The following is a 27561-nucleotide window of genomic DNA, read 5'->3' as shown; positions in this document are numbered from 1 at the left end:
CAGACTGATGCATTCAAATGTTTATTTCATTTAATTTTGATGATTTGAAGTGGCAACAAATGAAAATCCAAAATTCCGTGTGTCACAAAATTAGAATATTGTGTAAGGCTAATACAAAAAAGGGATTTTTAGAAATGTTGGCCAACTGAAAAGTATGAAAATGAAAAATATGAGCATGTACAATACTCAATACTTGGTTGGAGCTCCTTTTGCCTCAATTACTGCGTTAATGCGGCGTGGCATGGAGTCGATGAGTTTCTGGCACTGCTCAGGTGTTATGAGAGCCCAGGTTGCTCTGATAGTGGCCTTCAACTCTTCTGCGTTTTTGGGTCTGGCATTCTGCATCTTCCTTTTCACAATACCCCACAGATTTTCTATGGGGCTAAGGTCAGGGGAGTTGGCGGGCCAATTTAGAACAGAAATACCATGGTCCGTAAACCAGGCACGGGTAGATTTTGCGCTGTGTGCAGGCGCCAAGTCCTGTTGGAACTTGAAATCTCCATCTCCATAGAGCAGGTCAGCAGCAGGAAGCATGAAGTGCTCTAAAACTTGCTGGTAGACGGCTGCGTTGACCCTGGATCTCAGGAAACAGAGTGGACCGACACCAGCAGATGACATGGCACCCCAAACCATCACTGATGGTGGAAACTTTACACTAGACTTCAGGCAACGTGGATCCTGTGCCTCTCCTGTCTTCCTCCAGACTCTGGGACCTCGATTTCCAAAGGAAATGCAAAATTTGCATGGTTGGGTGATGGTTTGGGGTGCCATACTTTTCAGTTGGCCAACATTTCTAAAAATCCCTTTTTTGTATTAGCCTTAAGTAATATTCTAATTTTGTGACACACGGAATTTTGGATTTTCATTTGTTGCCACTTCAAATCATCAAAATGAAATGAAATAAACATTTGAATGCATCAGTCTGTGTGCAATGAATAAATATAATGTACAAGTTACACCTTTTGAATGCAATTACTGAAATAAATCAAGTTTTTCAAAATATTCTAATTTACTGGCTTTTACCTGTATATATACATATATATATATATATATATATATATATATATATATATATATATATATATATATATATATATATATATACCCGGAAAAGGGTGGAATGCCATCTTCGGGTTGGGGAGGAGACCCTGCCCCAAGTGGAGGAGTTCAAGTACCTCGGAGTCTTGTTCACGAGTGAGGGAAGAGTGGATCGTGAGATCGACAGGCGGATCGGTGCAGCATCTTCAGTAATGCGGACGCTGTATCGATCCGTTGTGGTGAAGAAGGAGCTGAGCCGGAAGGCAAAGCTCTCAATTTACCGGTCGATCTACGTTCCCATCCTCACCTATGGTCATGAGCTTTGGGTTATGACCGAAAGGACAAGATCACGGGTACAAGCGGCCGGAATTAGTTTCCTCCGCCGGGTGGCGGGGCTCTCCCTTAGAGATAGGGTGAGAAGCTCTGTCATCCGGGAGGAGCTCAAAGTAAAGCCGCTGCTCCTCCACATCGAGAGGAGCCAGATGAGGTGGTTCGGGCATCTGGTCAGGATGCCACCCGAACGCCTCCCTAGGGAGGTGTTTAGGGCACGTCCGACCGGTAGGAGGCCGCGGGGAAGACCCAGGACACGTTGGGAAGACTATGTCTCCCGGCTGGCCTGGGAACGCCTCGGGGTCCCCCGGGAGGAGCTGGACGAAGTGGCTGGGGAGAGGGAAGTCTGGGCTTCCCTGCTTAGGCTGCTGCCCCCGCGACCCGACCTCGGATAAGCGGAAGAAGATGGATGGATATATATATATATATATATATATATATATATATATATATATATATATATATATATATATATATATATATATATATATGTATATGTATGAAATACTTGACTTGGTGAATTCTAGCTGTCAATATATTCCTCCCCTCTTAACCACGCCCCCAACCATGCCCCGACCACGCCCCCCCACCTCCCGAAATCGGAGGTCTCAAGGTTGGCAAGTATGAATTACTGGTTTGCAAAAAATATTTTTACCCCAAATAGGTGAAATTAGATAATCTCCCACTGCACACATCTCCCACAGTGGTTGGAAAACACTGATCTAGACCACAATGAAGTGTTTTAGATTTAGAAAAAAATAATAATAAAAAAGACTCCTTTTATGTGCCCTATATCCGGTGCGCCTTATATATGAAAAAAAAGATCGAAAATAGACCATCCATCGGCCTCATTACTAACATGAAGGCTTTTGACTCTTGTTTTGTTTTCTAATTAAAATACAATTAGTTTTGTTGACGTTTTTGCGAACAGACACATCTGGGGTGGAGTCGCGGGGGAAGTCACGTGACCACTTCCCGCGCACCTAAAAAAAAATGTAAATACGACTTTGGAGTACTTGGTCGAGGATTTACATATATAGGCTGGAATATAGGCTACACCCCTCCTCCATCCCTCACCCCCCTACAGAAGGAGACGAAGACGAGCATCCTGGAAGCTAATCACTTTTTTCCCCCCCCCTCCATTCCCCGCCTCCAGCATCTTCATCGCCCTCATCTTCCTCCCGCACAAGAGGACCGGCGTGCAGCGCGACGACGTTTGTCCTTCCGATCTCCGGCCCGCCTCAGCGTGCTCCACATGGCGGATATGGTGCTGGTGGTGGTGACGGTGATGATGCTGGCGGAGCTCGGCTCCAGCCTGCAGGCCGACGTGAGGAGCGTGAAGGAGGCGGAGAAGACGGGCAATTTCATGGAGGACGAGCAGTGGCTGTCCACCATTTCCCAGTACAGCCGCAAGATCAAGCACTGGAACCGCTTCAGAGACGTAAGTGCGCTAATGCACCAAAGGAAAAAAAAACACGCACACTTGATTAATTAACTTGGCTAACTTGTTTACCTGAAAAACAACATGGAGTGCAAGGAAATATATAATATTTATATTATATAATTATTTATTATTTATATTATAATAATTATTTATTATTTATATTATATTTATATTAATTTATATTATATTTTTAATATCCTCCTGTGGGAGGATATTAAAAACAACCCCTATCTAATACAAGCATATTTAAGGTGTAGCTATTTAAGAATTAAATTGGTTGTTTATTGTATGTTTCATAAAATTTGCTTATGCGGAAGAAGAAAAAAAAAGGTAATTTTCTACCTGTTTTTCCACCAGAGGCTGCAATATATGCCGCCTCTCGCCCTTACTCCGTATCTTCATTTCGCCAATTAACACAGCCCCGTTTAGAGCGTTTCCACCTAATGTGAGCTTCCTGCGGGAGAGAAAAGCAAACAAGAGAATTAAGCTGGGGATGGATTGATGTGCGTATTCAACGACCATCATCACCCCCTTAGGCTCAAAAACAGGGCTGCGGGGATTGATCAACAACGCCCGCAGGGCTCTGTTTTCTGTTGATGCGTTGATGGGGGGAAAAAATGATGAGAAACGACCCCTCTCCCTCGCCTCCGGAATAGGATTTAGACGATAAGCGCTCGTTGGATTAGGTTCCGTATGAGTCGAGTTGATTGTGTTTTAATTGATCCAGGGGCGGGTCCCGCATGTCGGTATCATTATAAGACTGGAAATGGGAGCTTGACGCTTTTACGTAAGTACAATCATATATGTCCACGCTGCACAGGAACTGGTTACGTTTCGGTTGATGCAGAGATGGCAGACAAAGTGCAGTTAAAATGTATTTACCGTATTTTTCGGAGTATAAGGCGCTCCGGAGTATTAGTCGCACCTGCCGAAAATGCATAATAAAGAAGGAAGAAAACATATATACGTCGCACTGGAGTATAAGTCGCATTTTTTGGAGAAATTTATTTGATAAAAGCCAACACCAAGAATAGACATTTGAAAGGCAATTTAAAATAAATAAAGAATAGTGAACAACAGGCTGAATAAGTGTATGTTTTATGACGCATAAATAACCAACTGAGAACGTGCCTGGTATGTTAACGTAACATATTATGGTAAGAGTCATTCAAATAACTATAACATATAGAACATGCTATACGTTTACCAAACAATCTGTCACTCCTAATCGCTAAATCCCATGAAATCTTATACGTCTAGTCTCTTACGTGAATGAGACAAATAATATTATTTGATATTTTACGGTAATGTGTTAATCATTCCACACATAAGTCGCTCCTGAGTATAAGTCGCACTCCCGGCCAAACAGTGAAAAAAACTGCGACTTATAGTCCGAAAAATACGGTATATGTCAAGGCTGCGCAGGAACTGGTTACGTTTCGGTTTTGGGGTGTAGATGCAGAGATGGCAGACAAAAGTGCAGTTAAAGTGTATTTAGTAACAAAAGAGTGCAGCGGGGAAATGCACGGAAAGGCGGAACGGTCCCAAGAGGGATGGGGAAAGCTATGCTGCATGGAGGTACAAATCACAGATATTTAAAGCATCTTTTTTGGCTAGGGACAGGTGTGTCCTGATTGCTAATCGGGGACCAGAGGTGGGTAGAGTAGCCAGAAATTGTACTGAAGTAAGAGTACTGTTACTTGAGAGATTTATGACTCAAGTAAAAGTAAGGAGTAGTCACCCAAATATTTACTTGAGTAAAAGTACTGAGTAACTGACGAGTAACCTGTTCGTTTAATGATGACGGCAACAAATAATGCACAAAAACATAAAAATAGCAATGAGCAAATTCAGAGCCAGGAATATCTCTTAAGCAACTAAAACAATAATTTTTATTAAATAATAATACATTAACATAAAAAAATTAAGGCAAATTGAGCCACAATAACTTAACAGCACCATAGGCTCAATAGGCAGAGATTACAAAGGAAAATAACAATTTAGCCTTTACGCACACCATGAACTGATAGGTGTGGGCTGCACCTGGGAACATTGATTGATTGATTGAAACTTGAATTAGTAGATTGCACAGTACAGTACATATTCCGTACAATTGACCACTAAATGGTAACACCCGAATAAGTTTTTCAACTTGTTTAAGTCGAGGTCCACGTTAATCAATTCATGGTAAACACACTGTGCACTTCTGATTGGTGTTTCTATGCATGCGTGTGTGTGTGTGTGTGTGTGTGTGTGTGTGTTTGTGTGTGTGTGTGTGTGTGTCTATGAGGCTGCAGTGCGTTAATAAATGTCCCCACAAGATGTACATTTGATAGTGATTCATAGCAGGGAAGCTAACATCAGCCTACGGTAACAGCCAAAATATCTACTAGCGTTACTTACCGCCATGTGCTTCCTCAAATTTGAAGTTGAGTTCGTGTAAGCTTAAGCTTGTTGTTTGCCGCATGTGACCGCCTGGCTCTGTTTGATTGGTGAAACGGAGTCAAACGTCACCAGTGACTGCATTTGATTGGTGAAACGCAGGCATGCGATAGATCCTATTTTGAAGGGCTGTCTGACAAACCAAAACAAACAAAGCGTGCATTAACAGATCGATAAAAATCAGTAGCGAGTAGCGAGCTGAATGTAGATAAATGGAAGGGAGTAAAAGTAGCGTTTCTTCTCTATAAATATACTCAAGTAAAAGTAAAAGTATGTTGCATTAAAACTACTCTTAGGAGTACAATTTATCCCGAAAGTTACTCAAGTAGATGTAACGGAGTAAATGTAGCACGTTACTACCCACCTCTGTCGGGGACAGACAAGCAAAGTGATGGCAAAAACGAAATCTCTGATCTAATCCAATATTAATATTATTGCAGAAACACAAATAGAAGCGCTGGACAGGAAATCAAACAAAACACCAGAAACTAATAATAGTTAGGGTTTCATTGGTGATTCCAAACTAGGGATGTCCCGATCCGATATTTGGATCGGATCGGCTGCCGATATTTGCCAAAAAATGCGTATCGGCAAGGCATGGGAAAATGCCGATCCAGATCCAGTTTAAAAAAACTCCGGTCCGTGTTTTCCAAAGCACCGATTTAAATAATACATTCCACTTTTCTGCAGCTCCCTAATTTCCGTTCCGCATTTTCCAGCACACCTTCAACAGATACACAGGTCTGTGAATTCTCACGCAGTTGCTTTTAGCTGCTGGCATTACACGACAGGCTCTTCTCACTCTTTTCTGTGTCTGTGCTTCTCACAGACAACAAGCGCACCTTCTTACACACGTCACATACTGTCACGTCTGACGCACATACGTGTACGTCCTCCCCGAGCAGAGAGGTAGCAGCACGGCTAACGTTAGCTGTGATGCTAGCGCAGCCGTGTGACCAACGCTCCCTCTAAGGTGCGCGCTTGTGCAATTGCAAACTGCTCAAGCGTCCTCTGCGCATAGCAATTATATGCCACGCACAAAATCAAATAAAAAAATAAGCGCATAACAATTTTCGACACACGGACACAACAGAGAAAACAGTTTTCATCATCATTGTTCAAATATTGTGACGTCTGTCGAGACGCTTATCTCCATTCGGTGCCACACGTCCACACCATCAAAATGCAGAGGCAAAAATTTCCACATCAACATCGTATGAAAAAATTACTGATTTTTTTAGTTGTGATTTCCTTCTCTGCATGAAAGTTTAAAAGTAGCATATATTAATGCAGTATGAAGAAGAATGTTTTAATGTAGACATGCAAGCCTTGAAAGAAAATTTTTAAAATCAAGACTACATTTCCTGCAAATGGGTGCATTTCTACCCTGTATTTTAATTTTAGATTTATTGTCATATCAAACTCTTTTGGCTGTCTTTTTGACACTTACATCCGACGCCCCCCTCCACACCCCGGATTATAAATAATGTAAATAATTCAATGTGATTATCTTGTGTGATGACTGTATTATGATGATAGTATATATCTGATAGTATATATCTGTATCATGAATCAATTTAAGTGGACCCCGACTTAAACAAGTTGAAAAACTTATTGGGGTGTTACCATTTAGTGGTCAATTGTACGGAATATGTACTTCACTGTGTAACCTACTAATAAAAGTCTCAATCAATCAATCAAAACACATAGAATCATCATACTGCTGTGATTATATGCATCAAGTGTTCATTCAAGGCTAAGGCAAAATATCGAGATCTATATCGTGTATCGCAATATGGCCTTAAAATATCGCAATATTAAAAAAAGGCCATATTGCCCAGCCCTAGTTCAATGATGCCATTTCTGTTTGTCATGTATAATTTTGTCTATTTTGTGTTTATCCTTGAATAAACAGGTCTTGTTACCAACCGTTGTGTATTATTCAAACTCCCCTAATTCAGCTGGCTAGTTGTTATCAAGAGTACTAAAACACTTTTCAACATGATTCTGACAACTAAGTAGGCTAAATAACTTTAAACTTTAATACATGCTCGGATAGGCCAGTATCGGTCAGTATCGGTATCGGTCAGTATCGGTATCGGAAATGCAAAAACAATATCGGTATCGGATCAGAAGTGCAAAAACCTGGATCGGGACATCCCTATTCCAAACATGATTTTGGATGTCCCTCAAGGGAAGGAGCACATCCTAATTTACAGATCCCTTTGACTGTGGAAACATGAAATTACTTTAGGATTGTAACTTGCTGTAGTAAACATTGAACGGAAATCTTTGAATGGAAGCCTCATTGGGAATTCTTCACTTATGCAACCATCCCTCCAAAGTACTGCGGGTACACAAAAACACGAATGGCACCATGTTCTAGTATTTTTGAACAGTTTCGAAGAAGTCTCAAAGTGTAGCAGTGTTTTGTCTGAAATCTAGCCTTGATAAGACAGTTTAAACGTGCTTTTAAGCAATACTGGGGAACACACTCCATGTTGTGTGTCTGTAGTAGAGATGCGCGGTTTGCGGACACAACCGCGGAGTCCGCGGATTATCCGCGGGTCGAGCGGTTGAAATAAAAAAAAATTAGATTTTATCCGCGGGTCGGGTCGGGCGGTTGAAATAAAAAAAAATTAGATTTTAAATAGATTCAGGCGGGTGGCAGTTAAACCAATTCGGAAATATATATACATAGTTAAATGTTGTTACCCACATACGAAAAACGAGCAGGCACCTGCAGCATATGCCACAACAGAAGAAGAAAAAAAAAGAGATGGACACTTTTACGGAGCGGAGAAGGGACGCCTCGCCGGGGTCCGGGACCGAGGCCCCTTCCCCCTCAATAAAACACACTCAGATCCTCTCAGTTTCTAGCCGATACTACATAAAAAATAACGTAAAATAACGCAGTAACGCATCATGCAGTAACGGAATATAAAAAATAACGCGCTAGATTACTATTTACCGCCGAAAGTAACGCGTTAGTCCCAACACTGATGGTGACCCAGGTTTGTGTCCTGGGCGGAACATAAAGCAGTGACTGAACATTAGCGTGCAGAAATGCGATGGGAAAATCAATATCATCATTTTAACATTCCTTAAAATAAAAAAGACTATGAGGAAGATTGGCTCCAAAATGTTTGTGTGGAACTGCAATGATATTGGTTGCCTCGTTCGGCACCTAACCTAAATAAAAAGCAGTGCATATTAGACACAGCTGTACTTATTAATGGAACCTGCTTGGTTTTTGACTATTTGACAGCAATTGGTATGAATTGTGGTTGTCTACGGCGAGGCAATATTGGTTATCTACGGCGAGGCAATATTGGTTATCTTTGTATATAGGCAGGCCTGGGCAATTATTTTGACTCGGGGGGGCCAAATTTATGCCCGGATCTGAACACGAGTGGTGTTTTGTTATTGGACTTTTGTGCCCGTCACGGATTGTCCATAACGAACACCATGTTCAAGCATAAGGGTGTCCATATGTGCACTTGGCACCAGGACACCCTAGGCCGCAGTTCCATGATCGACTTTGTAGTTGTGTCATCGGATTTGCGGCCTCATGTTTTGGACACTCGGGTGAAGAGAGGGGCGGAGCTTTCTACCGATCACCACCTGGTGGTGAGTTGGCTGCGATGGTGGGGGACGATGCCGGACAGACCTGGCAGGCCCAAACGCATTGTGAGGGTCTGCTGGGAACGTCTGGCAGAGTCTCCTGTCAGAGAGAGTTTCAATTCCCACCTCCGGAAGAACTTTGAACATGTCACGAGGGAGGTGCTGGACATTGAGTCCGAGTAGACCATGTTCCGCACCTCTATTGTCGAGGCGGCTGATTGGAGCTGTGGCCGCAAGGTGGTTGGTGCCTGTCGTGGCGGTAATCCTAGAACCCGTTGGTGGACACCGGCGGTGAGGGATGCCGTCAAGCTGAAGAAGGAGTCCTATCGGGTTCTTTTGGCTCATAGGACTCCGGAGGCAGCGGACAGGTACCGACAGGCCAAGCGGTGTGCGGCTTCAGCGGTCGCGGAGGCAAAAACTCGGACATGGGAGGAGTTCGGCGAGGCCATGGAAAACGACTTCCGGACGGCTTCGAAGCGATTCTGGACCACCATCCGCCGCCTCAGGAAGGGGAAGCAGTGCACTACCAACACTGCGGAAGTTGTGGATCGGTGGAGGGAATACTTCGAAGACCTCCTCAATCCCACCGACACGTCTTCCTATGAGGAAGCAGTGCCTGGGGAATCTGTGGTGGGCTCTCCTATTTCTGGGGATGAGGTTGCTGAGGTAGTTAAAAAGCTCCTCGGTGGCAAGGACCCGGGGGTGGATGAGATCCGCCCGGAGTTCCTTAAGGCTCTGGATGCTGTGGGGCTGTCTTGGTTGACAAGACTCTGCAGCATCGCATGGACATCGGGGGAGGTACCTCTGGATTGGCAGACCGGGGTGGTGGTTCCTCTCTTTAAAAAGGGGAACCGGAGGGTGTGTTCTAACTATCGTGGGATCACACTCCTCAGCCTTCCCGGTAAGGTCTATTCGGGTGTACTGGAGAGGAGGCTACGCCGGATAGTCGAACCTCGGATTCAGGAGGAACAGTGTGGTTTTCGTCCTAGTCGTGGAACTGTGGACCAGCTCTATACTCTCGGCAGGGTCCTTGAGGGTGCATGGGAGTTTGCCCAACCAGTCTACATGTGCTTTGTGGACTTGGAGAAGGCATTCGACCGTGTCCCTCGGGAAGTCCTGTGGGGAGTACTCAGAGAGTATGGGGTTTCGGACTGTCTGCTTGTGGCGGTCCGCTCCCTGTATGATCAGTGTCAGAGCTTGGTCCGCATTGCCGGCAGTAAGTCGGACACGTTTCCGGTGAGGGTTGGACTCCGCCAAGGCTGCCCTTTGTCACCGATTCTGTTCATAACTTTTATGGACAGAATTTCTAGGCGCAGTCAAGGCGTTGAGGGGATCCGGTTTGGTGGCTGCAGGATTAGGTCTCTGCTTTTTGCAGATGATGTGGTCCTGATGGCTTCATCTGGCCAGGATCTTCAGCTCTCACTGGATCGGTTCGCAGCTGAGTGTGAAGCGACTGAGATGAGAATCAGCACCTCCAAGTCCGAGTCCATGGTTCTCGCCCGGAAAAGGGTGGAGTGCCATCTCCGGGTTGGGGAGGAGATCTTGCCCCAAGTGGAGGAGTTCAAGTACCTCGGAGTCTTGTCCACGAGTGAGGGAAGAGTGGATCGTGAGATCGACAGGCGGATCGGTGCGGCGTCTTCAGTAATGCGGACGCTGTATCGATCCGTTGTGGTGAAGAAGGAGCTGAGCCGGAAGGCAAAGATCCCAATTTACCGGTCGATCTACGTTCCCATCCTCACCTATGGTCACGAGCTTTGGGTTATGACCGAAAGGACAAGATCACGGGTACAAGCGGCTGAATTGAGTTTCCTCCGCCGGGTGGCGGGGCTCTCCCTTAGAGATAGGGTGAGAAGCTCTGTCATCCAGGGGGAGCTCAAAGTAAAGCCGCTGCTCCTCCACATCGAGAGGAGCCAGATGAGGTGGTTCGGGCATCTGGTCAGGATGCCACCCGAGCGCCTCCCTTGGGAGGTGTTTAGGGCACGTCCGACCGGTAGGAAGCCACGGGGAAGACCCAGGACACGTTGGGAAGACTATGTCTCCCGGCTGGCCTGGGAACGCCTCGGGATCCCCCGGGAGGAGCTGGACGAAGTGGCTGGGGAGAGGGAAGTCTGGGCTTCCCTGCTTAGGCTGCTGCCCCCGCGACCCGACCTCGGATAAGCGGAAGAAGATGGATGGATGGATGGATGGGGGCCAAATTTAGAGGAAAAAACGTGTCTGGGGGCCAGTATATGTGATTTTTAGGAACACTAATACAAAACCTCAGAATAATGTCTGATTGAATGCTAAAAACGTTATGACAGACCGCCTTACAAAACGGAAGGAAATTTAAATTTTTTTTACTGAATGAGACATCCAGAATGTACATGAAAATAATGAATGTGGGGTTTACAATATTATCTATGACCGATAAAACACTGAATATTGACAACATACGAACGTCACGCCCCCTCTATATATTTTACAATCAAGCGAAACGCAACAAAAATGCAACAAACACAGCGAAATATGAACGCGAAGGCTAAAAAAAAACACACCACCTGCAATCTGATATATCTGATAAATCACTAAGCTTTAGAACTTTGCTGTAAAAATCTCCTTCCGCGTCTGTACCTGACATCCGCATTTTAGGCTGGCCGCTCTGGAAACACTCTGTGGAAACGCTCCCCACCCACACTGCTCGATGCCTCGTCTGAGATGCTGTGACTTAGATTACCATAGCAACTAATAAGATTACCATCATAACTAGTGTCGGAGGCAGATATTTACATATATCCGAATTTAAGTGTTACTTCTTTTATTTCATAATCATATTACAAAACAGCTAGTGTTTTTCTTCCAATTGTGGTCTTTTGGTTGTCTGCAAAAAACTGTGTGCTTAACCTTGAATGAAGAATGTAAGAAAGAGAGATACTCCTTTCTCTTATCTAGCATTCTTCCCAGGTGCGGAGGACAATGGGCATGTGTTTTGGCTGGAGGGACATGAGTGCGAGGGTGGGAGAGAGAGAGACTTAAGAGGGGAGAGGGTTTTTCGGGGGGGGGGGGGCGCAGACCATCTTGGCGGCGCGATTGAATGTTCTATGCTGGACTGGTCTCAATGTATATGCAAAGCTTTGCAAATATATTACAAAATACCTATTCTGTCTCTGGTGGTTTTTCTACTCAGCTTTCGTAAAGAGCTTGGGAGCGACTTGTGACTTGAATTCCCTGGGAGGAACAACTGGTCCAAACGCAACACTAGTACATCATGCAAAATGTTACGGTACAGGGGAAGAAGACGGCACAGACAGCAGGGACGTCGTTTAACTCTATATTTATTAATATACTAACAATATAATGGAGTGTGACGAATCCAAAATGTGTATGTGTGTGGCTATGTGTAGCAAGTATCTGTAGAGTGTTACCGAAAGTGTTGAGCGAGGTGTGGAAGTCCAAGACGGGGCAAGGGAGGCTCGGAGGTCTGTGGGCAGGCGTGAGGTCAAGTGCAGGAGCGAGGTTTCAAAGTCCGTGTCCAGGCGGGAGGTCGAGATCCAAGAGGCGGCCGAGGAACCAGAGGGAATACGGTGAGACGAGACACACAGCTCGTAACGCGGGAACAGATCATGTTTTTGTTATGTTCTGTTAGTTTTAGACTCAATTAATTCCTGTTTTTGTGCGCCCTTGTTTGTTTTAGTTACAATGGCGACTTATGATTATCACCTGCCTCTGGTGTTTGGGACGCGCACCTGTTTCCAATCCAGAGACATTATTTAAGCCTGCCTTTGCCAGTCAGTCATCCTGGCGTCATTGTTTGTCTCATGCCTGGACTACGTACGTCGTGTTTGTTTCATGCCACAGTTTCATAAGTTCTCTATGTCCATAGTCTATGCTAAGTATTTACTTTGACTCCAAGTGCGATCAGCGCGTTGTGCTTTCGCCTTGTTTTCCGTTTTTTTGTACCTTTTTGAGTTTTGAGAATTAAATCATGTTTTTACCTGCACGCCTTGTCTGGAATAGTCCGTTTGCATCCTGGGAGAACAAACCTCGCAGCAAGCTGCAAAAACCCAGCCGTGACAGGAGGAAATGCTGCTGGAGACGACAAGGAAACACGAGACAAATGAACACGGAGAGGGAGAAACCAGAGGGAAAGAGAGAGAGTGCATAGAGCTAGGGTTTGTCGGCTTACTGTACGGGAACAGGTCGCTACGTTCTGGCCCGGAACGCAGGTTTGCACTGGCTTAAGAAGGCGAGGAAGCTCATCAGCGACAGGTGTGTAGAGTGCTGATTGAGCCGATTGAATGCAGCCGCTTGCTGCAGCGCACAGATTAATGCGCACTGGGGTGCGCCCGGGCCGTGACACAAAAGCGCAGATTCCAACCATTGAAATACTTTGTATAGTTCAAGACTAGCGATGTCCGATAATATGGGACAGCCGATATTATCGGCCGATGATTGCTTTGAAATGTAATATCGGAAATGATCGGTATCGGTTTCAAAATTATCGGTATCTGTTTCAAAAAGTAAAATGTATGACTTTTTAAAACGCTGCTGTGTACACGGACGTAGGGAGAAGTACAGAGCGCCAATAAACCTTAAAGGCACTGCCCTTGCGTGCCGGCCCAATCAAATAATATCTACGGCTTTTCACACACACAAGTGAATGCTGTCATGTCTGTGTAATCATGTTTTGTCTTAGTCATGTTTTGTTTAGTTATTGGACTCTTTAGTTTCTGGCTTTTCACTCCCTTGTCTTGTTTCCATGATTACCCATTAGTTTCACCTGTTCCACGTTTGGACTCATTGTGCACTCTTGTTTATCACCATAGCAACCCATTAGTTTTCACCTGTCACGTCACGCACCTGTTTCACGTTTGGAGTCACGCACCTGTTTTCGTTAATCATGTCTGTAGTATTTAAGTTCAGTGTTTTCAGTTTGTCTTTCTGGTGACATCTCCACATTTATGCTTCTGCACATTTCTGACTCTTTTTTCATGTCCATCGTTCACGCTGCTCCTTTTTGTCCATGCTAAGTAAGTTTTGTTTATTATTGCCACAGTTAGTGTTTTTTGTTGTTCATAGTTTTTGCCTTTGTGCAAGTGTTTGGTTTCATAGTGTGTTCTCCGCCATTGTGCGCGCCTTTTGTTTACTTCCTTGTTTTGTATTTATAGTCTTTAAATAAAAATGTACTTGCATTCTCGTCTCGCCCGAGCCAACTTTCCGTTGCCTTCGAGAAAAACTAAACCCCAGGACCAAGTCATGACAAATGCAAGGCATACTTGGTCAACAGCCATACAGGTCACACTGAGGGTGGCCGTATAAACAACTTTAACACTGTTACAAATATGCGCCACACTGTGAACCCACACCAAACAAGAATGACAAACACATTTCGGGAGAACATCCGCACCGTAACACAACATAAACACAACAGAACAAATACCCAGAAACCCTTGCAGCACTAACTCTTCCGAGACGCTACAATATACCCCCCCCCACCTCAACCCCGCACCCCCCAACCATGCCCACCTCAACCTCCTCATGCTCTCTCAGGGAGAGCATGTCCCAAATTCCAAGCTGCTGTTTTGAGGCATTTAAAAAAAAATAATGCACTTTGTGACTTCAATAATAAATATGGCAGTGCCATGTTGGCATTTTGTCTCCATAACTTGAGTTGATTTATTTTGGAAAACCTTGTTACATTGTTTAATGCATCCAGCGGGGCATCACAACAAAATTAGGCATAATAATGTGTTAATTCCACGACTGTATATATCGGTATCGGTTGATATCGGACTCTGTAAATAAGAGTTGGACAATATCGGAATATCGGCAAAAAAGCCATTATCGGACATCTCTAGTTGTTTTCCATTTTTAGGGATTTTTGTCAAAAATAACAGTTTTTATGATGGGAAATACAAAAATGTGAAATATTTCCAAAAAATAATAAGGTGCAGAGAATATTTGCCCACCTCAACCTCCTCATGCTCTCTCCGGGAGAGCATGTCCCAAATTCCAAGCTGCTGTTTTTAAGGCATGTTAAAAAAAATTATGCACTTTGTTGGCATTTTTTCTCCATAACTTGAGTTGATTTATTTTGGAAAACCTTGTTACATTGTTTAATGCATCCAGCGGGGCATCACAACAAAATCAGGCATAATAATGTGTTAATTCCACGACTGTATATATCGGTATCGGTTGATATCGGACTCTGTAAAAAAGAGTTGGACAATATCGGAATATCGGCAAAAAAAGCCATTATCGGACATCTCTAGTTGTTTTCCATTTTTAGGGATTTTTTGTCAAAAATAACAGTTTTTATGATGGGAAATAAAAAATGTGAAATATTTCAAAAAAATAATAAGGTGCAGAGAATATTTGCCCACCTCAACCTCCTCATGCTCTCTCCGGGAGAGCATGTCCCAAATTCCAAGCTGCTGTTTTGAGGCATGTTAAAAAAAATGATGCACTTTGTTGGCTTTTTTTCCTCCATAACTTGAGTTGATTTATTTTGGAAAACATTGTTACATTGTTTAATGCATCCAGCGGGGCATCACAACAAAATTAGGCATAATATTGTGTTAATTCCACAACTGTATATATCGGTATTGGTTGATATCGGACTCTGCAATTAAGAGTTGGACAATATCGGAATATCGGATATCGGCAAAATCTCTAGTTGTTTTTCCATTTTTAGGGATTTTTGCCAAAAATAACAGTTTTTATGATGGGAAATAAAAAATGTGAAATATTAAAAAAAAAAAAATAAGGTGCAGAGAATATTTGAGGTTGGGTTATTACAGCCTTCAATGGAAATACGGCATCATATCTGCTGAGTATAAAGATGTCACGCTTCTGATTTTGGCCTTCATTTATCATCAAAGCTGCAATGAAAGACACGTCCTCAATGTTGCGTCTCCTGTGATCAGTGCACCCGGCGGCGGTGGTCGTCTTTGCTTTGTGTGTGTGTGGGCTCACATTTGCAAGTGCACGATCTGTGTGTGTGTGTGCCAGAAACCACTAGTGGTGAAGGTGATGGTGTCTCTGGTGATGATGAGGATGACAGGAGAAGCATCGTGGAAAAGAATCCTCCCAGTGGGGGGTGGCCTGCCAATAGAAAGCACTTTGATGTCAGTTTGCTGCCGTAGCAACGGCAATCCATTTGTGTCACGGTGTTGAAACGGAGCTAGCATCGCCCGGGACTTTGATGACTCTATATCCTCCCTATCCAGGCAGATGGAATGCACCCTTTTATTGGGAGTTCTCCCCTTGAGCGTGGAGAGGCGCAGCACGCTCGGTGTAATCGAATACAATGTGCAATCAACTCGTGCCGCGCAGTCTGAACTGGAAAACGAGCGCTTGTGTCCCTGGGAATTACACGCACTCAGCGGCGGCGTCATAGGTATTCCGATTACACAAATTGATGTTGACTCGCACGGTCCTCTGAGAGCAGCATGCTGAATATTAATCCAAACACTGGAAAGCAATAATCAAAGCCTGCGCCACATGAAAGAGGAGCTCTCCTCCTCCTCTTTTTCAGCCTCCTCCTTCCGTAAACACGCCGGAGACGCCCCCCCCCCCCCCCCCCCCCCCCCCACACACACACACTCGCAATGCACAATGCACAAGCTGCAGAGCGAACACTGTAAATATTTAATATGTATTCCCGTGCAAACCCTATAAGAGCAAGAATGGGGATAACGGGCCGCTGTCACTTCCAATGCGTTCGTGCTCCAATTCAATCTATTTCACGGGGGAAGACAAGCGGATTAGATTTAACAGTTACAGTCAACAAATAATAGAATGCAATCCTTTAATCTGACAGGTGCACTGCACTTTTCATTCCACTAATGCACCAAAATCCACCAGGGGAAGGAATTGCTGGGCGAGCCAGGAAGGAAGTTGTTTGTTCTTTTTTTTTTTTTTTTATAAACAAGTTGTTTTTAGTGCAGCTCAAGTGGAGAGTTGAGGACAGAAAGATAGTGTGCCTTTATGTACCTTTCAGCATTAAGTTACCCATGCTTTGGGCACTAATACACCCTCATACCATCACAGATGCTGGCTTTTCAGCTTTGTGCCTAGAACAATCCGGATGGTTCTCTTGTTCCGGAGGACACGACGTCCACAGTTTCCAAAAATCAATTTAAAATGTGGACTCTGGAACTGAGACCAATTTTTGAAGCTTTTCAGGTGGAATTCTTTCCCGTTCTTGCTTGATGTACAGCTTAAGTTGTTCAACAGTCCGGGGGGTCTCCGTTGTGGTATTTTACTCTTCATAATGCGCCACACATTTTCAATGGGAGGCAGGTCTGGACTACAGGCAGGCCAGTCTAGTACCCGCACTCTTTTACTGTGAAGCCACGCTGTTGTAACACGTGGCTAGGCATTGTCTTGCTGAAATAAGCAGGGGCGTCCATGATAACGTTGCTTGGATGGCAACATGTGTTGCTCCTAAATCTGTATGTACCTTTCAGGATTAATGGTGCCTTCACATGTGTGTAAGTTACCCATGCCTTGGGCACTAATACACCCCCATACCATCACAGATGCTGGCTTTTCAACTTTGCGCCTATAACAATCCGGATGGTTCTTTTCCTCTTTGTTCCGGAGGACACAACGTCCACAGTCCAAAAATGTGGACTCGTCAGACCACAGAACACTTTTACACTTTGCATCAGTCCATCTTAGGTGAGCTCGGGCCCAGTGAAGCCGGAGGCGTTTCTGGGTGTTGTTGATAAATGGCTTCGGCTTTGCATAGTAGAGTTTTAACTTGCACTTACAGATGTTGCGACAAACTGTAGTTACCGACAGTGGTTTTCTGAAGTGTTCCTGAGCCCATGTGGTGATATCCTTTACACACCGATGTCGGTTTTTGATGCAGTACCGCCTGAGGGATCGAAGGTCACGGGCTTTCAGTGTTTATTACGCTTACGTGCAGTGTTTTCTTTAGATTCTCTGAACCTTTTGATGATATTACGGACCATAGATTGTGAAATCCCTAAATTCCTTGCAATAGCTCGTTGAGAACTGTTGTTCTTAACTGTTGGACAATTTAGTAAGGATGGACTTAAAAGTTGTTTTTAGTGCACTTCAATTGGAGAGCTCAGGACAGAAAGATAGTTTACCTGTGTGTACCTTTCAGCATTGTTACCCATGCCATGGGCACTAATACACCCCCATACCATCACAGATGTTGGCTTTTGTACTTTGCGCCTATAACAATCCGGATGGTTCTTTTCCTCTTTGTTCTGGAGGACACAACGTCCACAGTCCAAAAATGTGGACTCGTCAGACCACAGAACACTTTTACACTTTGCATCAGTCCATCTTAGGTGAGCTCGGGCCCAGTGAAGCCGGAGGCGTTTCTGGGTGTTGTTGATAAATGGCTTCGGCTTTGCATAGTAGAGTTTTAACTTGCACTTACAGATGTTGCGACAAACTGTAGTTACCGACAGTGGTTTTCTGAAGTGTTCCTGAGCCCATGTGGTGATATCCTTTACACACCGATGTCGGTTTTTGATGCAGTACCGCCTGAGGGATCGAAGGTCACGGGCTTTCAGTGTTTATAACGCTTACGTGCAGTGATTTCTTCAGATTCTCTGAACCTTTTGATGATATTACGCACCATAGATGGTGAAATCCCTAAATTCCTTGCAATAGCTCGTTGAGAACTGTTGTTCTTAACTGTTGGACAATTTAGTAAGGATGGACTTAAAAGTTGTTTTTAGTGCACTTCAATTGAAGAGCTCAGGACAGAAAGATAGTTTACCTGTGTGTACCTTTCAGCATTGTTACCCATGCCTTGGGCACTAATACACCCCCATACCATCACAGATGCTGGCTTTTCAACTTTGCGCCTATAACAATCCGGATGGTTCTTTTCCTCTTTGTTCTGGAGGACACGACGTCCACAGTTTCCAAAAAAACAATTTGAAATGTGGACTCGTCAGACCACAGAACACTTTTACACTTTGCATCAGTCCATCTTAGGTGAGCTCGGGCCCAGTGAAGCCGGCGGCATTTCTGGGTGTTGTTGATAAATGGCTTTGGCTTTGCATAGTAGAGTTTTAACTTGCACTTACAGATGTAGCGACAAACTGTAGTTACTGACAGTGGTTTTCTGAAGTGTTCCTGAGCCCATGTGGTGATATCCTTTACACACTGATGTCGCTTTTTGATGCAGTACCGCCTGAGGGATCGAAGGTCACTGGCATTCAGTGTTTATTACGCTTACGTGCAGTGTTTTCTTTAGATTCTCTGAACCTTTTGATGATATTACGCACCATAGATGGTGAAATCCCTAAATTCCTTGCAATAGCTCGTTGAGAACTGTTGTTCTTAACTGTTGGACAATTTAGTAAGGATGGACTTAAAAGTTGTTTTTAGCGCACTTCAATTGGAGAGCTCAGGACAGAAAGATAGTTTACCTGTGTGTACCTTTCAGCATTAATGGCGCCTTCACAGATGTGTAAGTTACCCATGTCTTGGGCACTAATACACCCCCATACCATCACAGATGCTGGCTTTTCAACTTTGCGCCTATAACAATCCGGATGGTTCTTTTCCTCTTTGTTCCGGAGGACACAACGTCCACAGTCCAAAAATGTGGACTCGTCAGACCACAGAACACTTTTACACTTTGCATCAGTCCATCTTAGGTGAGCTCGGGCCCAGTGAAGCCGTAGGCGTTTCTGGGTGTTGTTGATAAATGGCTTCGGCTTTGCATAGTAGAGTTTTAACTTGCACTTACAGATGTAGCGACAAACTGTAGTTACCGACAGTGGTTTTCTGAAGTGTTCCTGAGCCCATGTGGTGATATCCTTTACACACCGATGTCGGTTTTTGATGCAGTACCGCCTGATGGATCGAAGGTCACGGGCATTCAGTGTTTATTACGCTTACGTGCAGTGATTTCTTCAGATTCTCTGAACCTTTTGATGATATTACGCACCATAGATGGTAAAATCCCTAAATTCCTTGCAATAGCTCGTTGAGAACTGTTCTTAACTGTTGGACAATTTAGTAAGGATGGACTTAAAAGTTGTTTTTAGTGCACTTCAATTGGAGAGCTCAGGACAGAAAGATAGTTTACCTGTGTGTACCTTTCAGCATTAAGTTACCCATGTCTTGGGCACTAATACACCCCCATACCATCACAGATGCTGGCTTTTCAACTTTGCGCCTATAAAAATCCGGATGATTCTTTTGTTCCGGAGGACACGTCGTCCACAGTTTCCAAAAAAACAATTTGAAATGTGGACTCGTCAGACCACAGAACACTTTTACACTTTGCATCAGTCCATCTTAGGTGAGCTCGGGGCCCAGTGAAGCCGGTGGCATTTCTGGGTGTTGTTGATAAATGGCTTTGGCTTTGCATAGTAGAGTTTTAACTTGCACTTACAGATGTAGCAACAAACTGAAGTTACTGACAGTGGTTTTCTGAAGTGTTTTTGAGCCCATGTGGTGATATCCTTTACACACTGATGTCGCTTTTTGATGCAGTACCGCCTGAGGGATCGAAGGTCACAGGCATTCAATGTTGATTACGTGCAGTGATTTCTTCAGATTCTCTGAACCTTTTGATGATGTTACGGACCGTAGATGGTGAAATCCTTCCTCGTTGAGAAATGTTGTTCTTAAACTGTTGGACAATTTTGTAAGGACGGACTTGCAAGTTGTTTTTAGTGCACCTCAAGTGGAGAGTTCAGGACAGAAAGGTAGTGGTCTTACCCATAAAAATATAGGGGCATGCAATTTTCTGAGGTCGGTACCCCTTAATTTGACCAGGAATAGATTCAATTCAATACTCAGATTAATTTGACATGACTGAGAACTTTTTGGGGGCGACTTGTCCAGGGTGCACCCTGCCTTCCGCTCGACTGCATCTAAGATGGGCAGAAAATGTATGGATGAGTACTTATTGAAATACTTGAAATGTTTTTGTTTTTTTTAATTATCAAGATGTGTTACTTTAACAAATATTATAAATAAATATATTATTTTCAATTTTTGGGGTGTTTTTTTTTATTTTTTTTGTAATTTATTATGTATTTTTTTTATTGTTACGTCTCTTCATTAATTGGATTGGAGATATCACATGGTTTTGAATGACCAAATACTGAAATTACGGCTAAGATGGAGACATAATAGCAAATTTTAATTGGGGATGGTGTGGCTCGGTGGCTCGGTTGGCAGAGTGGCCGAGCCAGCAACCTGGTGGTTCCACGTTTGATCCCATCTTCCGCCATCAAAGTCACATCTGTTGTGTCCTTGGGCAAGACACAACACCCTTGCTCCTGATGGGTCATGGTTGGCGCCTTGCATGGCAGCTCAGTGTGTGAATGTGTGTATGTAAAATGGTGAAATTGTGTCAAAGTGATTTGAGTACCTTGAAGGTAGAAAAGTGCAATATGAGTATAATCCATTCAACTGCACTTTCTTTGGCATATTGCCTATCGTTCACAATAATTATGAACGAGGTCGCTTCCTAGCAGTACTACTGACATACACTTCACACGAGCCAGGCGTGCCAAGTTGAACACAGTTTTAATATACATATATTTTATCCAAGTCTTTTCTCCAGCAGAACGTGGCTTTTCATTCACGTCCGTATCCTCTCTTTCCTCCTGCTCCCGTCCGCTCACTGTTAAAGACAACAGATGATTAGATTAACACGTACCACCTGTGAAATCTAATCACCTGTCAGCTGTGTCTCGCCGTCAGCACTGCCACGCCCCCATCTGACGGTGCTCTGTCCTCAGCACCATGGACAGAGGCGGTGACCTTTGCTCCTGCAGGCAACGTTGGCCACACCTCCCCCCACAGACAGATTTTTTTTTTGCATTCTAAATAGTAAATACCGTATTTTTCGGACTATAAGTCGCAGTTTTTTTCATAGTTTGGCCGGGCTCCAGTGCGACTTATATATGTTTTTTTCCTTTTTTATTATGCATTTTTGGCAGGTGCGCCTTATACTCCGAAAAATACGATAAATGCGATTAAAAATCCGCTTACAATGGAGCCCGTGGGAGCCGCCCTATAAAAAAATATCCAAACAACATATACATGAAGTAAGTATACATGTAATGTGGTAACGGGCACATTTATAATAACATTTAACATTTACTGTACATATTTTCCCCCTTAGAGCATACATGTCGCATAATTTCAAAAACGTTTTTTAACATCACTGAGCACTAATCACTGCAGACTTTACGAGAACAAACATAATAAAACATCACTTACTGTACAATGTCTTCTGTCATTAGGATGCAGGCTGTTAAGATGTTTGCCATTTAGATGAAAAATGAAGAAAAGTGTCTTTTTGTGTCGTTTTCGTCATTTCCCGGTTTAAATTGGCTGTCAAAATGTACCAACTTGTCGGAATACGTCCTCATCCTTCTACTATCCAGGTGAGAGGCATGATTTCTGTTTCAGAATAAAGTTTGACAAGCAAGGAAACGAGGAAGTCGCTGATCAGTCAATCGTGTCAACATAAGCACACAAGCTTGTAATCACGGCGCCGCTATAAATAAAGTTTGTCTGCGTTAGCGCTTATAATAACAATATCACTAATACTCTGTTAATATTCAGATCACGAAATGTAAATGGAATATTGTTGGCGTGTTTGGATGTTTTTTTATTGGGTTTTATGGGCGTAATAGAGGAACTACCTGTCATGATCCATGTCCCGGATGATGTTTTATGTTCTGTTAGTTTTGGACTTCATAGTTCCTGTTTTTTGTGCACCCTTGTTTGTTTTAGTTACCATGGTTACTTATTATTTCCACCTGCCTCTGATTAGTGTTCGCCCGCTCACCTGCTGCCCGAGCACTAATCAGAGGCATTATTTAAACCTGCCTTGCCCTCCAGTCAGTGCTGGAGTATTGTTTGTTGTATGCTGTGGACTCCCTGTTTCATGCAATGCTCTGTTCATGCTTGTTTTCTGCAGATACCATAGTTCATGCTGATGATTTCATGCTTAGTTCATGCTGCTCGTGCCTTGCCAAGTAAGTTTTGTTTATTTATGCCACAGTTAGCGACTTTTTGTTTCATGTCCATAATTCAGGCTAAGTGTTAGCTTTTGTTTCCCGCGTTAAGTTGTGCCTTCGCCTTGTGCGCCTTTTTGTTTTCACCTTTTTTTTGAACATTAAAACCATGTTTTCTTGTACACCGCCTGTCATCTCTGCATCTCGGGGTTCGTCACCTCCACATCATGACACTCCCGCTGTAAGCAGACTTTTATTTACGTTTATTTACGAGTTGGAATGGTGTGAAGAAAAAAAATACATCCGTAGTCATGTCTTTCAAAATGATTGTGAACGATTGGCAAAATTCCAAAAAAAAGTGCAGTTGTCAGCCACCAAGAACGAGCCGATTTTTAGTAAAATTGATGACTTTTTAAAACGCCGCTGTGTACACGGATGTAGGAAGAAGTACAGAGCGCCAATAAACCTTAAAGGCACTGCCTTTGCGTGCCGGCCCAGTCACATAATATCTACAGCTTTTAATGCTCACAACTGAATGCATACTTGCTCAACAGCCATACAGGTCACACTGAGGGTGGCCGTATAAACAACTTTAACACTGTTAAAAATACGCGCCACACTGTGAAACCCACACCAAACAAGAATGACAAACACATTTCGGGAGAACATCCGCACCGTAGCACAACATAAACACAACAGAACAAATACCCAGAAGCCCTTGCAGCACTAACTCTTCCGGGACGCTACAATATACACCCCCCCCCCCCCGCCCCCCCCCCCTCCCACACACACACACCTCAACCCCGCCACCTCCAACCCCGCCCACCTCAACCTCCTAATGCTCTCTCAGGGAAAGCATGTCCCAAATTCCAAGCTGCTGTTTTGAGGCATGTTAAAAAAAAGAATGCATTTTGTGACTTCAATAATAAATATGGCAGTGCCATGTTGGCATTTTTTTTCCATAATTTGAGTTGATTTATTTTGGAAAACATTGTTACATTGTTTAATGCATCCAGCGGGGCATCACAACAAAATTAGGCATAATAATGTGTCAATTCCACGACTGTATATATCGGTATCGGTTGATATCGGTATCGGTAATTAAGAGTTGGACAATATTGGATATCGGCAAAAAAGCCATTATCGGACATCTCTAGTTTTTTTGTCTCTTGTAAGGATTGTGGACGATTGGCAACATTCCAAAAAAAGTGTGGTTCCCCTTTAACTATCGAAATAAACAACCAACAGCAGGGGTGCACCCTGCGATGAATAGGGTTGGCTAATCAATAACCTTTAAAGAAGAATGCATAATTATACATATATTTCTTGTTTTTTAAGTCCTATTTTAAGCACCTATAAGCCCAGTTTTGGGCTTATTTTTTAGAGAAAATGTGATTATCTTAGCAGACACCAGTTTAGTCGGCTCGTAGCGCATCCGGACCTATACCCACAGTCAATTCGATACATACATTTTGCTCTATTTCCCTTGTGAGAACGATACTGTCCATAACATCACTGAACCATGAAATTGGACCAAAGTTTCTGCTTCTGCAACTCATATGTGATATAAAGTGGATGATGAACAGGGTGGCTCAGCAATGCAAGTTTTCTCAGTAAGAAGCGGTTTTATTGGTGGCATCCATCATGCATGTCAGCGTGAACTTGGCATAAAGGGCGCTGTGTTGATGATGACGTTTTTTGTTTTTTTTTCCTGTTTTTTTCTCTAATGCATTCTCATTCCTTGGCTTTCACCGTGCAGCGTGTGCCTGGGGAAGAAAAAAAAAACCTTATCTGAAATGAGCACACCTCTTCCATTCCCGCGGCCCGGGACCACCCGGTCGGGTCTGTACTTGCTGTTTAATAACTTCATCTTTCACCATTCTGGCTGCACAGGACATCAGACGCCTGGTCCGTATGGATGGATGAAATATGCAGGGAGCCCAGCCTTACTATTATTGCAGGATGTAATCGTCTGGCTCATGTTTCTCATACAATTTCAACATGTTTGGCTGTCACAAGTGTAAAAGGAAGTTAACTGCTGTATAAATGAGACTAATGGAGACAAAATTATTCACCCTTTGATGAGGGAAGTCTCGCTCCTTTTTCCTCTCCTGCTTGCTTCTTTGCTTTGTATTAAAGGCCTACTGAAATGCGATTTTCTTATTTAAACGGGGATAGCAGGTCCATTCTATGTATCATACTTGATCATTTCGCGATCTTGCCATATTTTTGCTGAAAGGATTTAGTAGAGAACATCGACGATAAAGTTCGCTGATAAAAAAGCCTTGCCTGTACCGGAAGTAGCAGACGAGTAGCGTGACGTCACAGGTTGTGGAGCTCCTCACATCTGCACATTGTTTACAATCATGGCCACCAGCAGCGAGAGCGATTCGGACCGAGAAAGCGACGATTTCCTCATTAATTTGAGCGAGGATGAAAGATTCGTGGATGAGGAAAGTGAGAGTGAAGGACTAGAGGGCAGTGGGAGCGATTCAGATAGGGAAGATGCTGTGAGAGGCGGGTGAGACCTGATATTCAGCTGGGAATGACTAAAACAGTAAATTAACACAAGACATATATATACTCTATTAGCCACAACACGCTATCCCTGACCACCTGAGGGCACCACAGACTGTGGATGCTTTTAAAAAAGGCTTAAAAACCCTTCTTTTTAAAAAAGCCTTTTTTTTTCTTTTCTTTTTTAGATTTATGCGTGCCAGTTCTGGCTATTAGGCTGTTCTAGTTTTTATTTGAATTTAATTATTTTATTATCTTTTTATTTTTTTTAATATACTGTAGCACTTTGAGGTTGTTTGCTGAATGTAAAGTGCTTTTTACGAATAAAATCTATTATTATTATTATTATATTTAGGGATGTCCGATAATGGCTTTTTGCCGATATCCGATATTCTGATATTGTCCAACTCTTTAATTACCGATACCGATATCAACCGATACCGATGTCAACCGATACCGATATCAACCGATATATACAGTCGTGGAATTAACACATTATTATGCCTAATTTGGACAACCAGGTATGGTGAAGATAAGGTACTTTTTAAAAAAATTAATAAAATAAGATAAATAAATTAAAAACATTTTCTTGAATTAAAAAATAAAGTAAAACAATATAAAAACAGTTACATAGAAACTAGTAATTAATGAAAATTAGTAAAATTAACTGTTAAAGGTTAGTACTATTAGTAGACCAGCAGCACGCGCAATCATGTGCGCTTACGGACTGTATCCCTTGCAGACTGTATTGATATATATTGATATATAATGTAGGAACCAGAATATTAATAACAGAAAGAAACAACCCTTTTGTGTGAATGAGTGTGAATGAGTGGGGGAGGGAGGTTTTTTGGGTTGGTGCACTAATTGTAAGTGTATCTTGTGTTATTTATGTTGATTAAATAAAAAAAACAAAATACAAAACAAAAACAGATACCGATAATAAAAAAACGATACCGATAATTTCCGATATTACATTTTAAGGCATTTGTATATATTGTCCGATAATATCGGCAGGCCGATATTATCGGACATCTCTAATTATATTAACTGCTGCCTTAGCCATGTTGTACAGGTCAGCCACAAAGAGACTATTTTATACCCAATTCCATTAAGCCGCTCCCAGTCTGTGGAACGCTCTCCCTGACCACCTGAGGGCACCACAGACTGTTGATGCTTTTAAAAAAGGCTTAAAAACCCTTCTTTTTAAAAAAGCCTTTTTTTTTTTTAGATTTATGCGTGCTAGTTCTGGCTATTAGGCTGTTCTAGTTTTTATTTAAATTTTTTAATTTTATTATGTTTTTATTTTTTTTAATACACTGTAGCACTTTCAGGTTGTTTGCTCAACGTAAAGTGCTTTTTACAAATAAAATCTATTACTATTATTATTATTATATTAACTGCCACCTTAGCCATGTTGTACAGGTCAGCCACAAAGAGACTATTTTTTGCCCAATGCTATTAAGCCGCTCCCAGTCTGTGGAACGCTCTCCCTGACCACCTGAGGGAACCACAGACTGTGGATGCTTTTAAAAAAAGGCTTAAACACCCTTCTTTTTTAAAAAAAGCTTTTTTTTTTTAGATTTATGCGTGCTAGTTCTGGCTATTAGGCTGTTCTAGTTTTTATTTTTATTTATTTATTTTATTATCTTTTTATTTTTTTTAATACACCGTAGCACTTTGAGGTTGTTTGCTCAACGTAAAGTGCTTTTTACAAATAAAATCTATTATTATTATTATTATTATATTAATTGCCGCCTTAGCCATGTTGTACAGGTCAGCCACAAAGAGACTATTTTATACCCAATTCCATTAAGCCGCTCCCAGTCTGTGGAACGCTCTCCCTGAGGGCACCACAGACTGTGGATGCTTTTTAAAAAAGGCTTAAACACCCTTCTTTTTTAAAAAAGCCTCTTTTTTTTTAGATTTATGCGTGCTAGTTCTGGCTATTAGGCTGTTCTAGTTTTTATTTTTATTTTTTTATTTTATTATCTTTTTATTTTTTTTAATACACCGTAGCACTTTGAGGTTGTTTGCTCAACGTAAAGTGCTTTTTACGAATAAAATCTATTATTATTATTATTATTATATTAATTGCCACCTTAGCCATGTTGTACAGGTCAGCCACAATGAGACTATTTTGTGCCCAATTCCATTAAGCCGCTCCCAGTCTGTGGAACGCTCTCCCTGACCACCTGAGGGCAC

The 27561-nt window shown here is 42.8% G+C and overlaps 1 protein-coding gene across 1 annotated transcript in view; it reads left to right on the top strand.

Moving 5' to 3' along the window:
* Positions 1-2352: 2352 nt before the first annotated feature.
* Positions 2353-27561, top strand: part of spock2 (SPARC (osteonectin), cwcv and kazal like domains proteoglycan 2) — a 101236-nt gene continuing 76027 nt past the window's right edge. The window contains exon 1 of the mRNA XM_061937746.1: positions 2353-2809. Within this exon, the coding sequence (XP_061793730.1) occupies positions 2624-2809 (186 nt within the window). The 5' untranslated portion in view covers positions 2353-2623. The remainder of the gene's footprint in view (positions 2810-27561) is intronic.

This window comes from Nerophis lumbriciformis, linkage group LG02 (assembly GCF_033978685.3).
Source record: "Nerophis lumbriciformis linkage group LG02, RoL_Nlum_v2.1, whole genome shotgun sequence".
Taxonomy (NCBI): Eukaryota; Metazoa; Chordata; class Actinopteri; order Syngnathiformes; family Syngnathidae; genus Nerophis; species Nerophis lumbriciformis.
The sequence above is the reverse complement of the archived record's forward strand: the minus strand, read 5'-3'. Positions and strand labels throughout refer to the sequence as shown.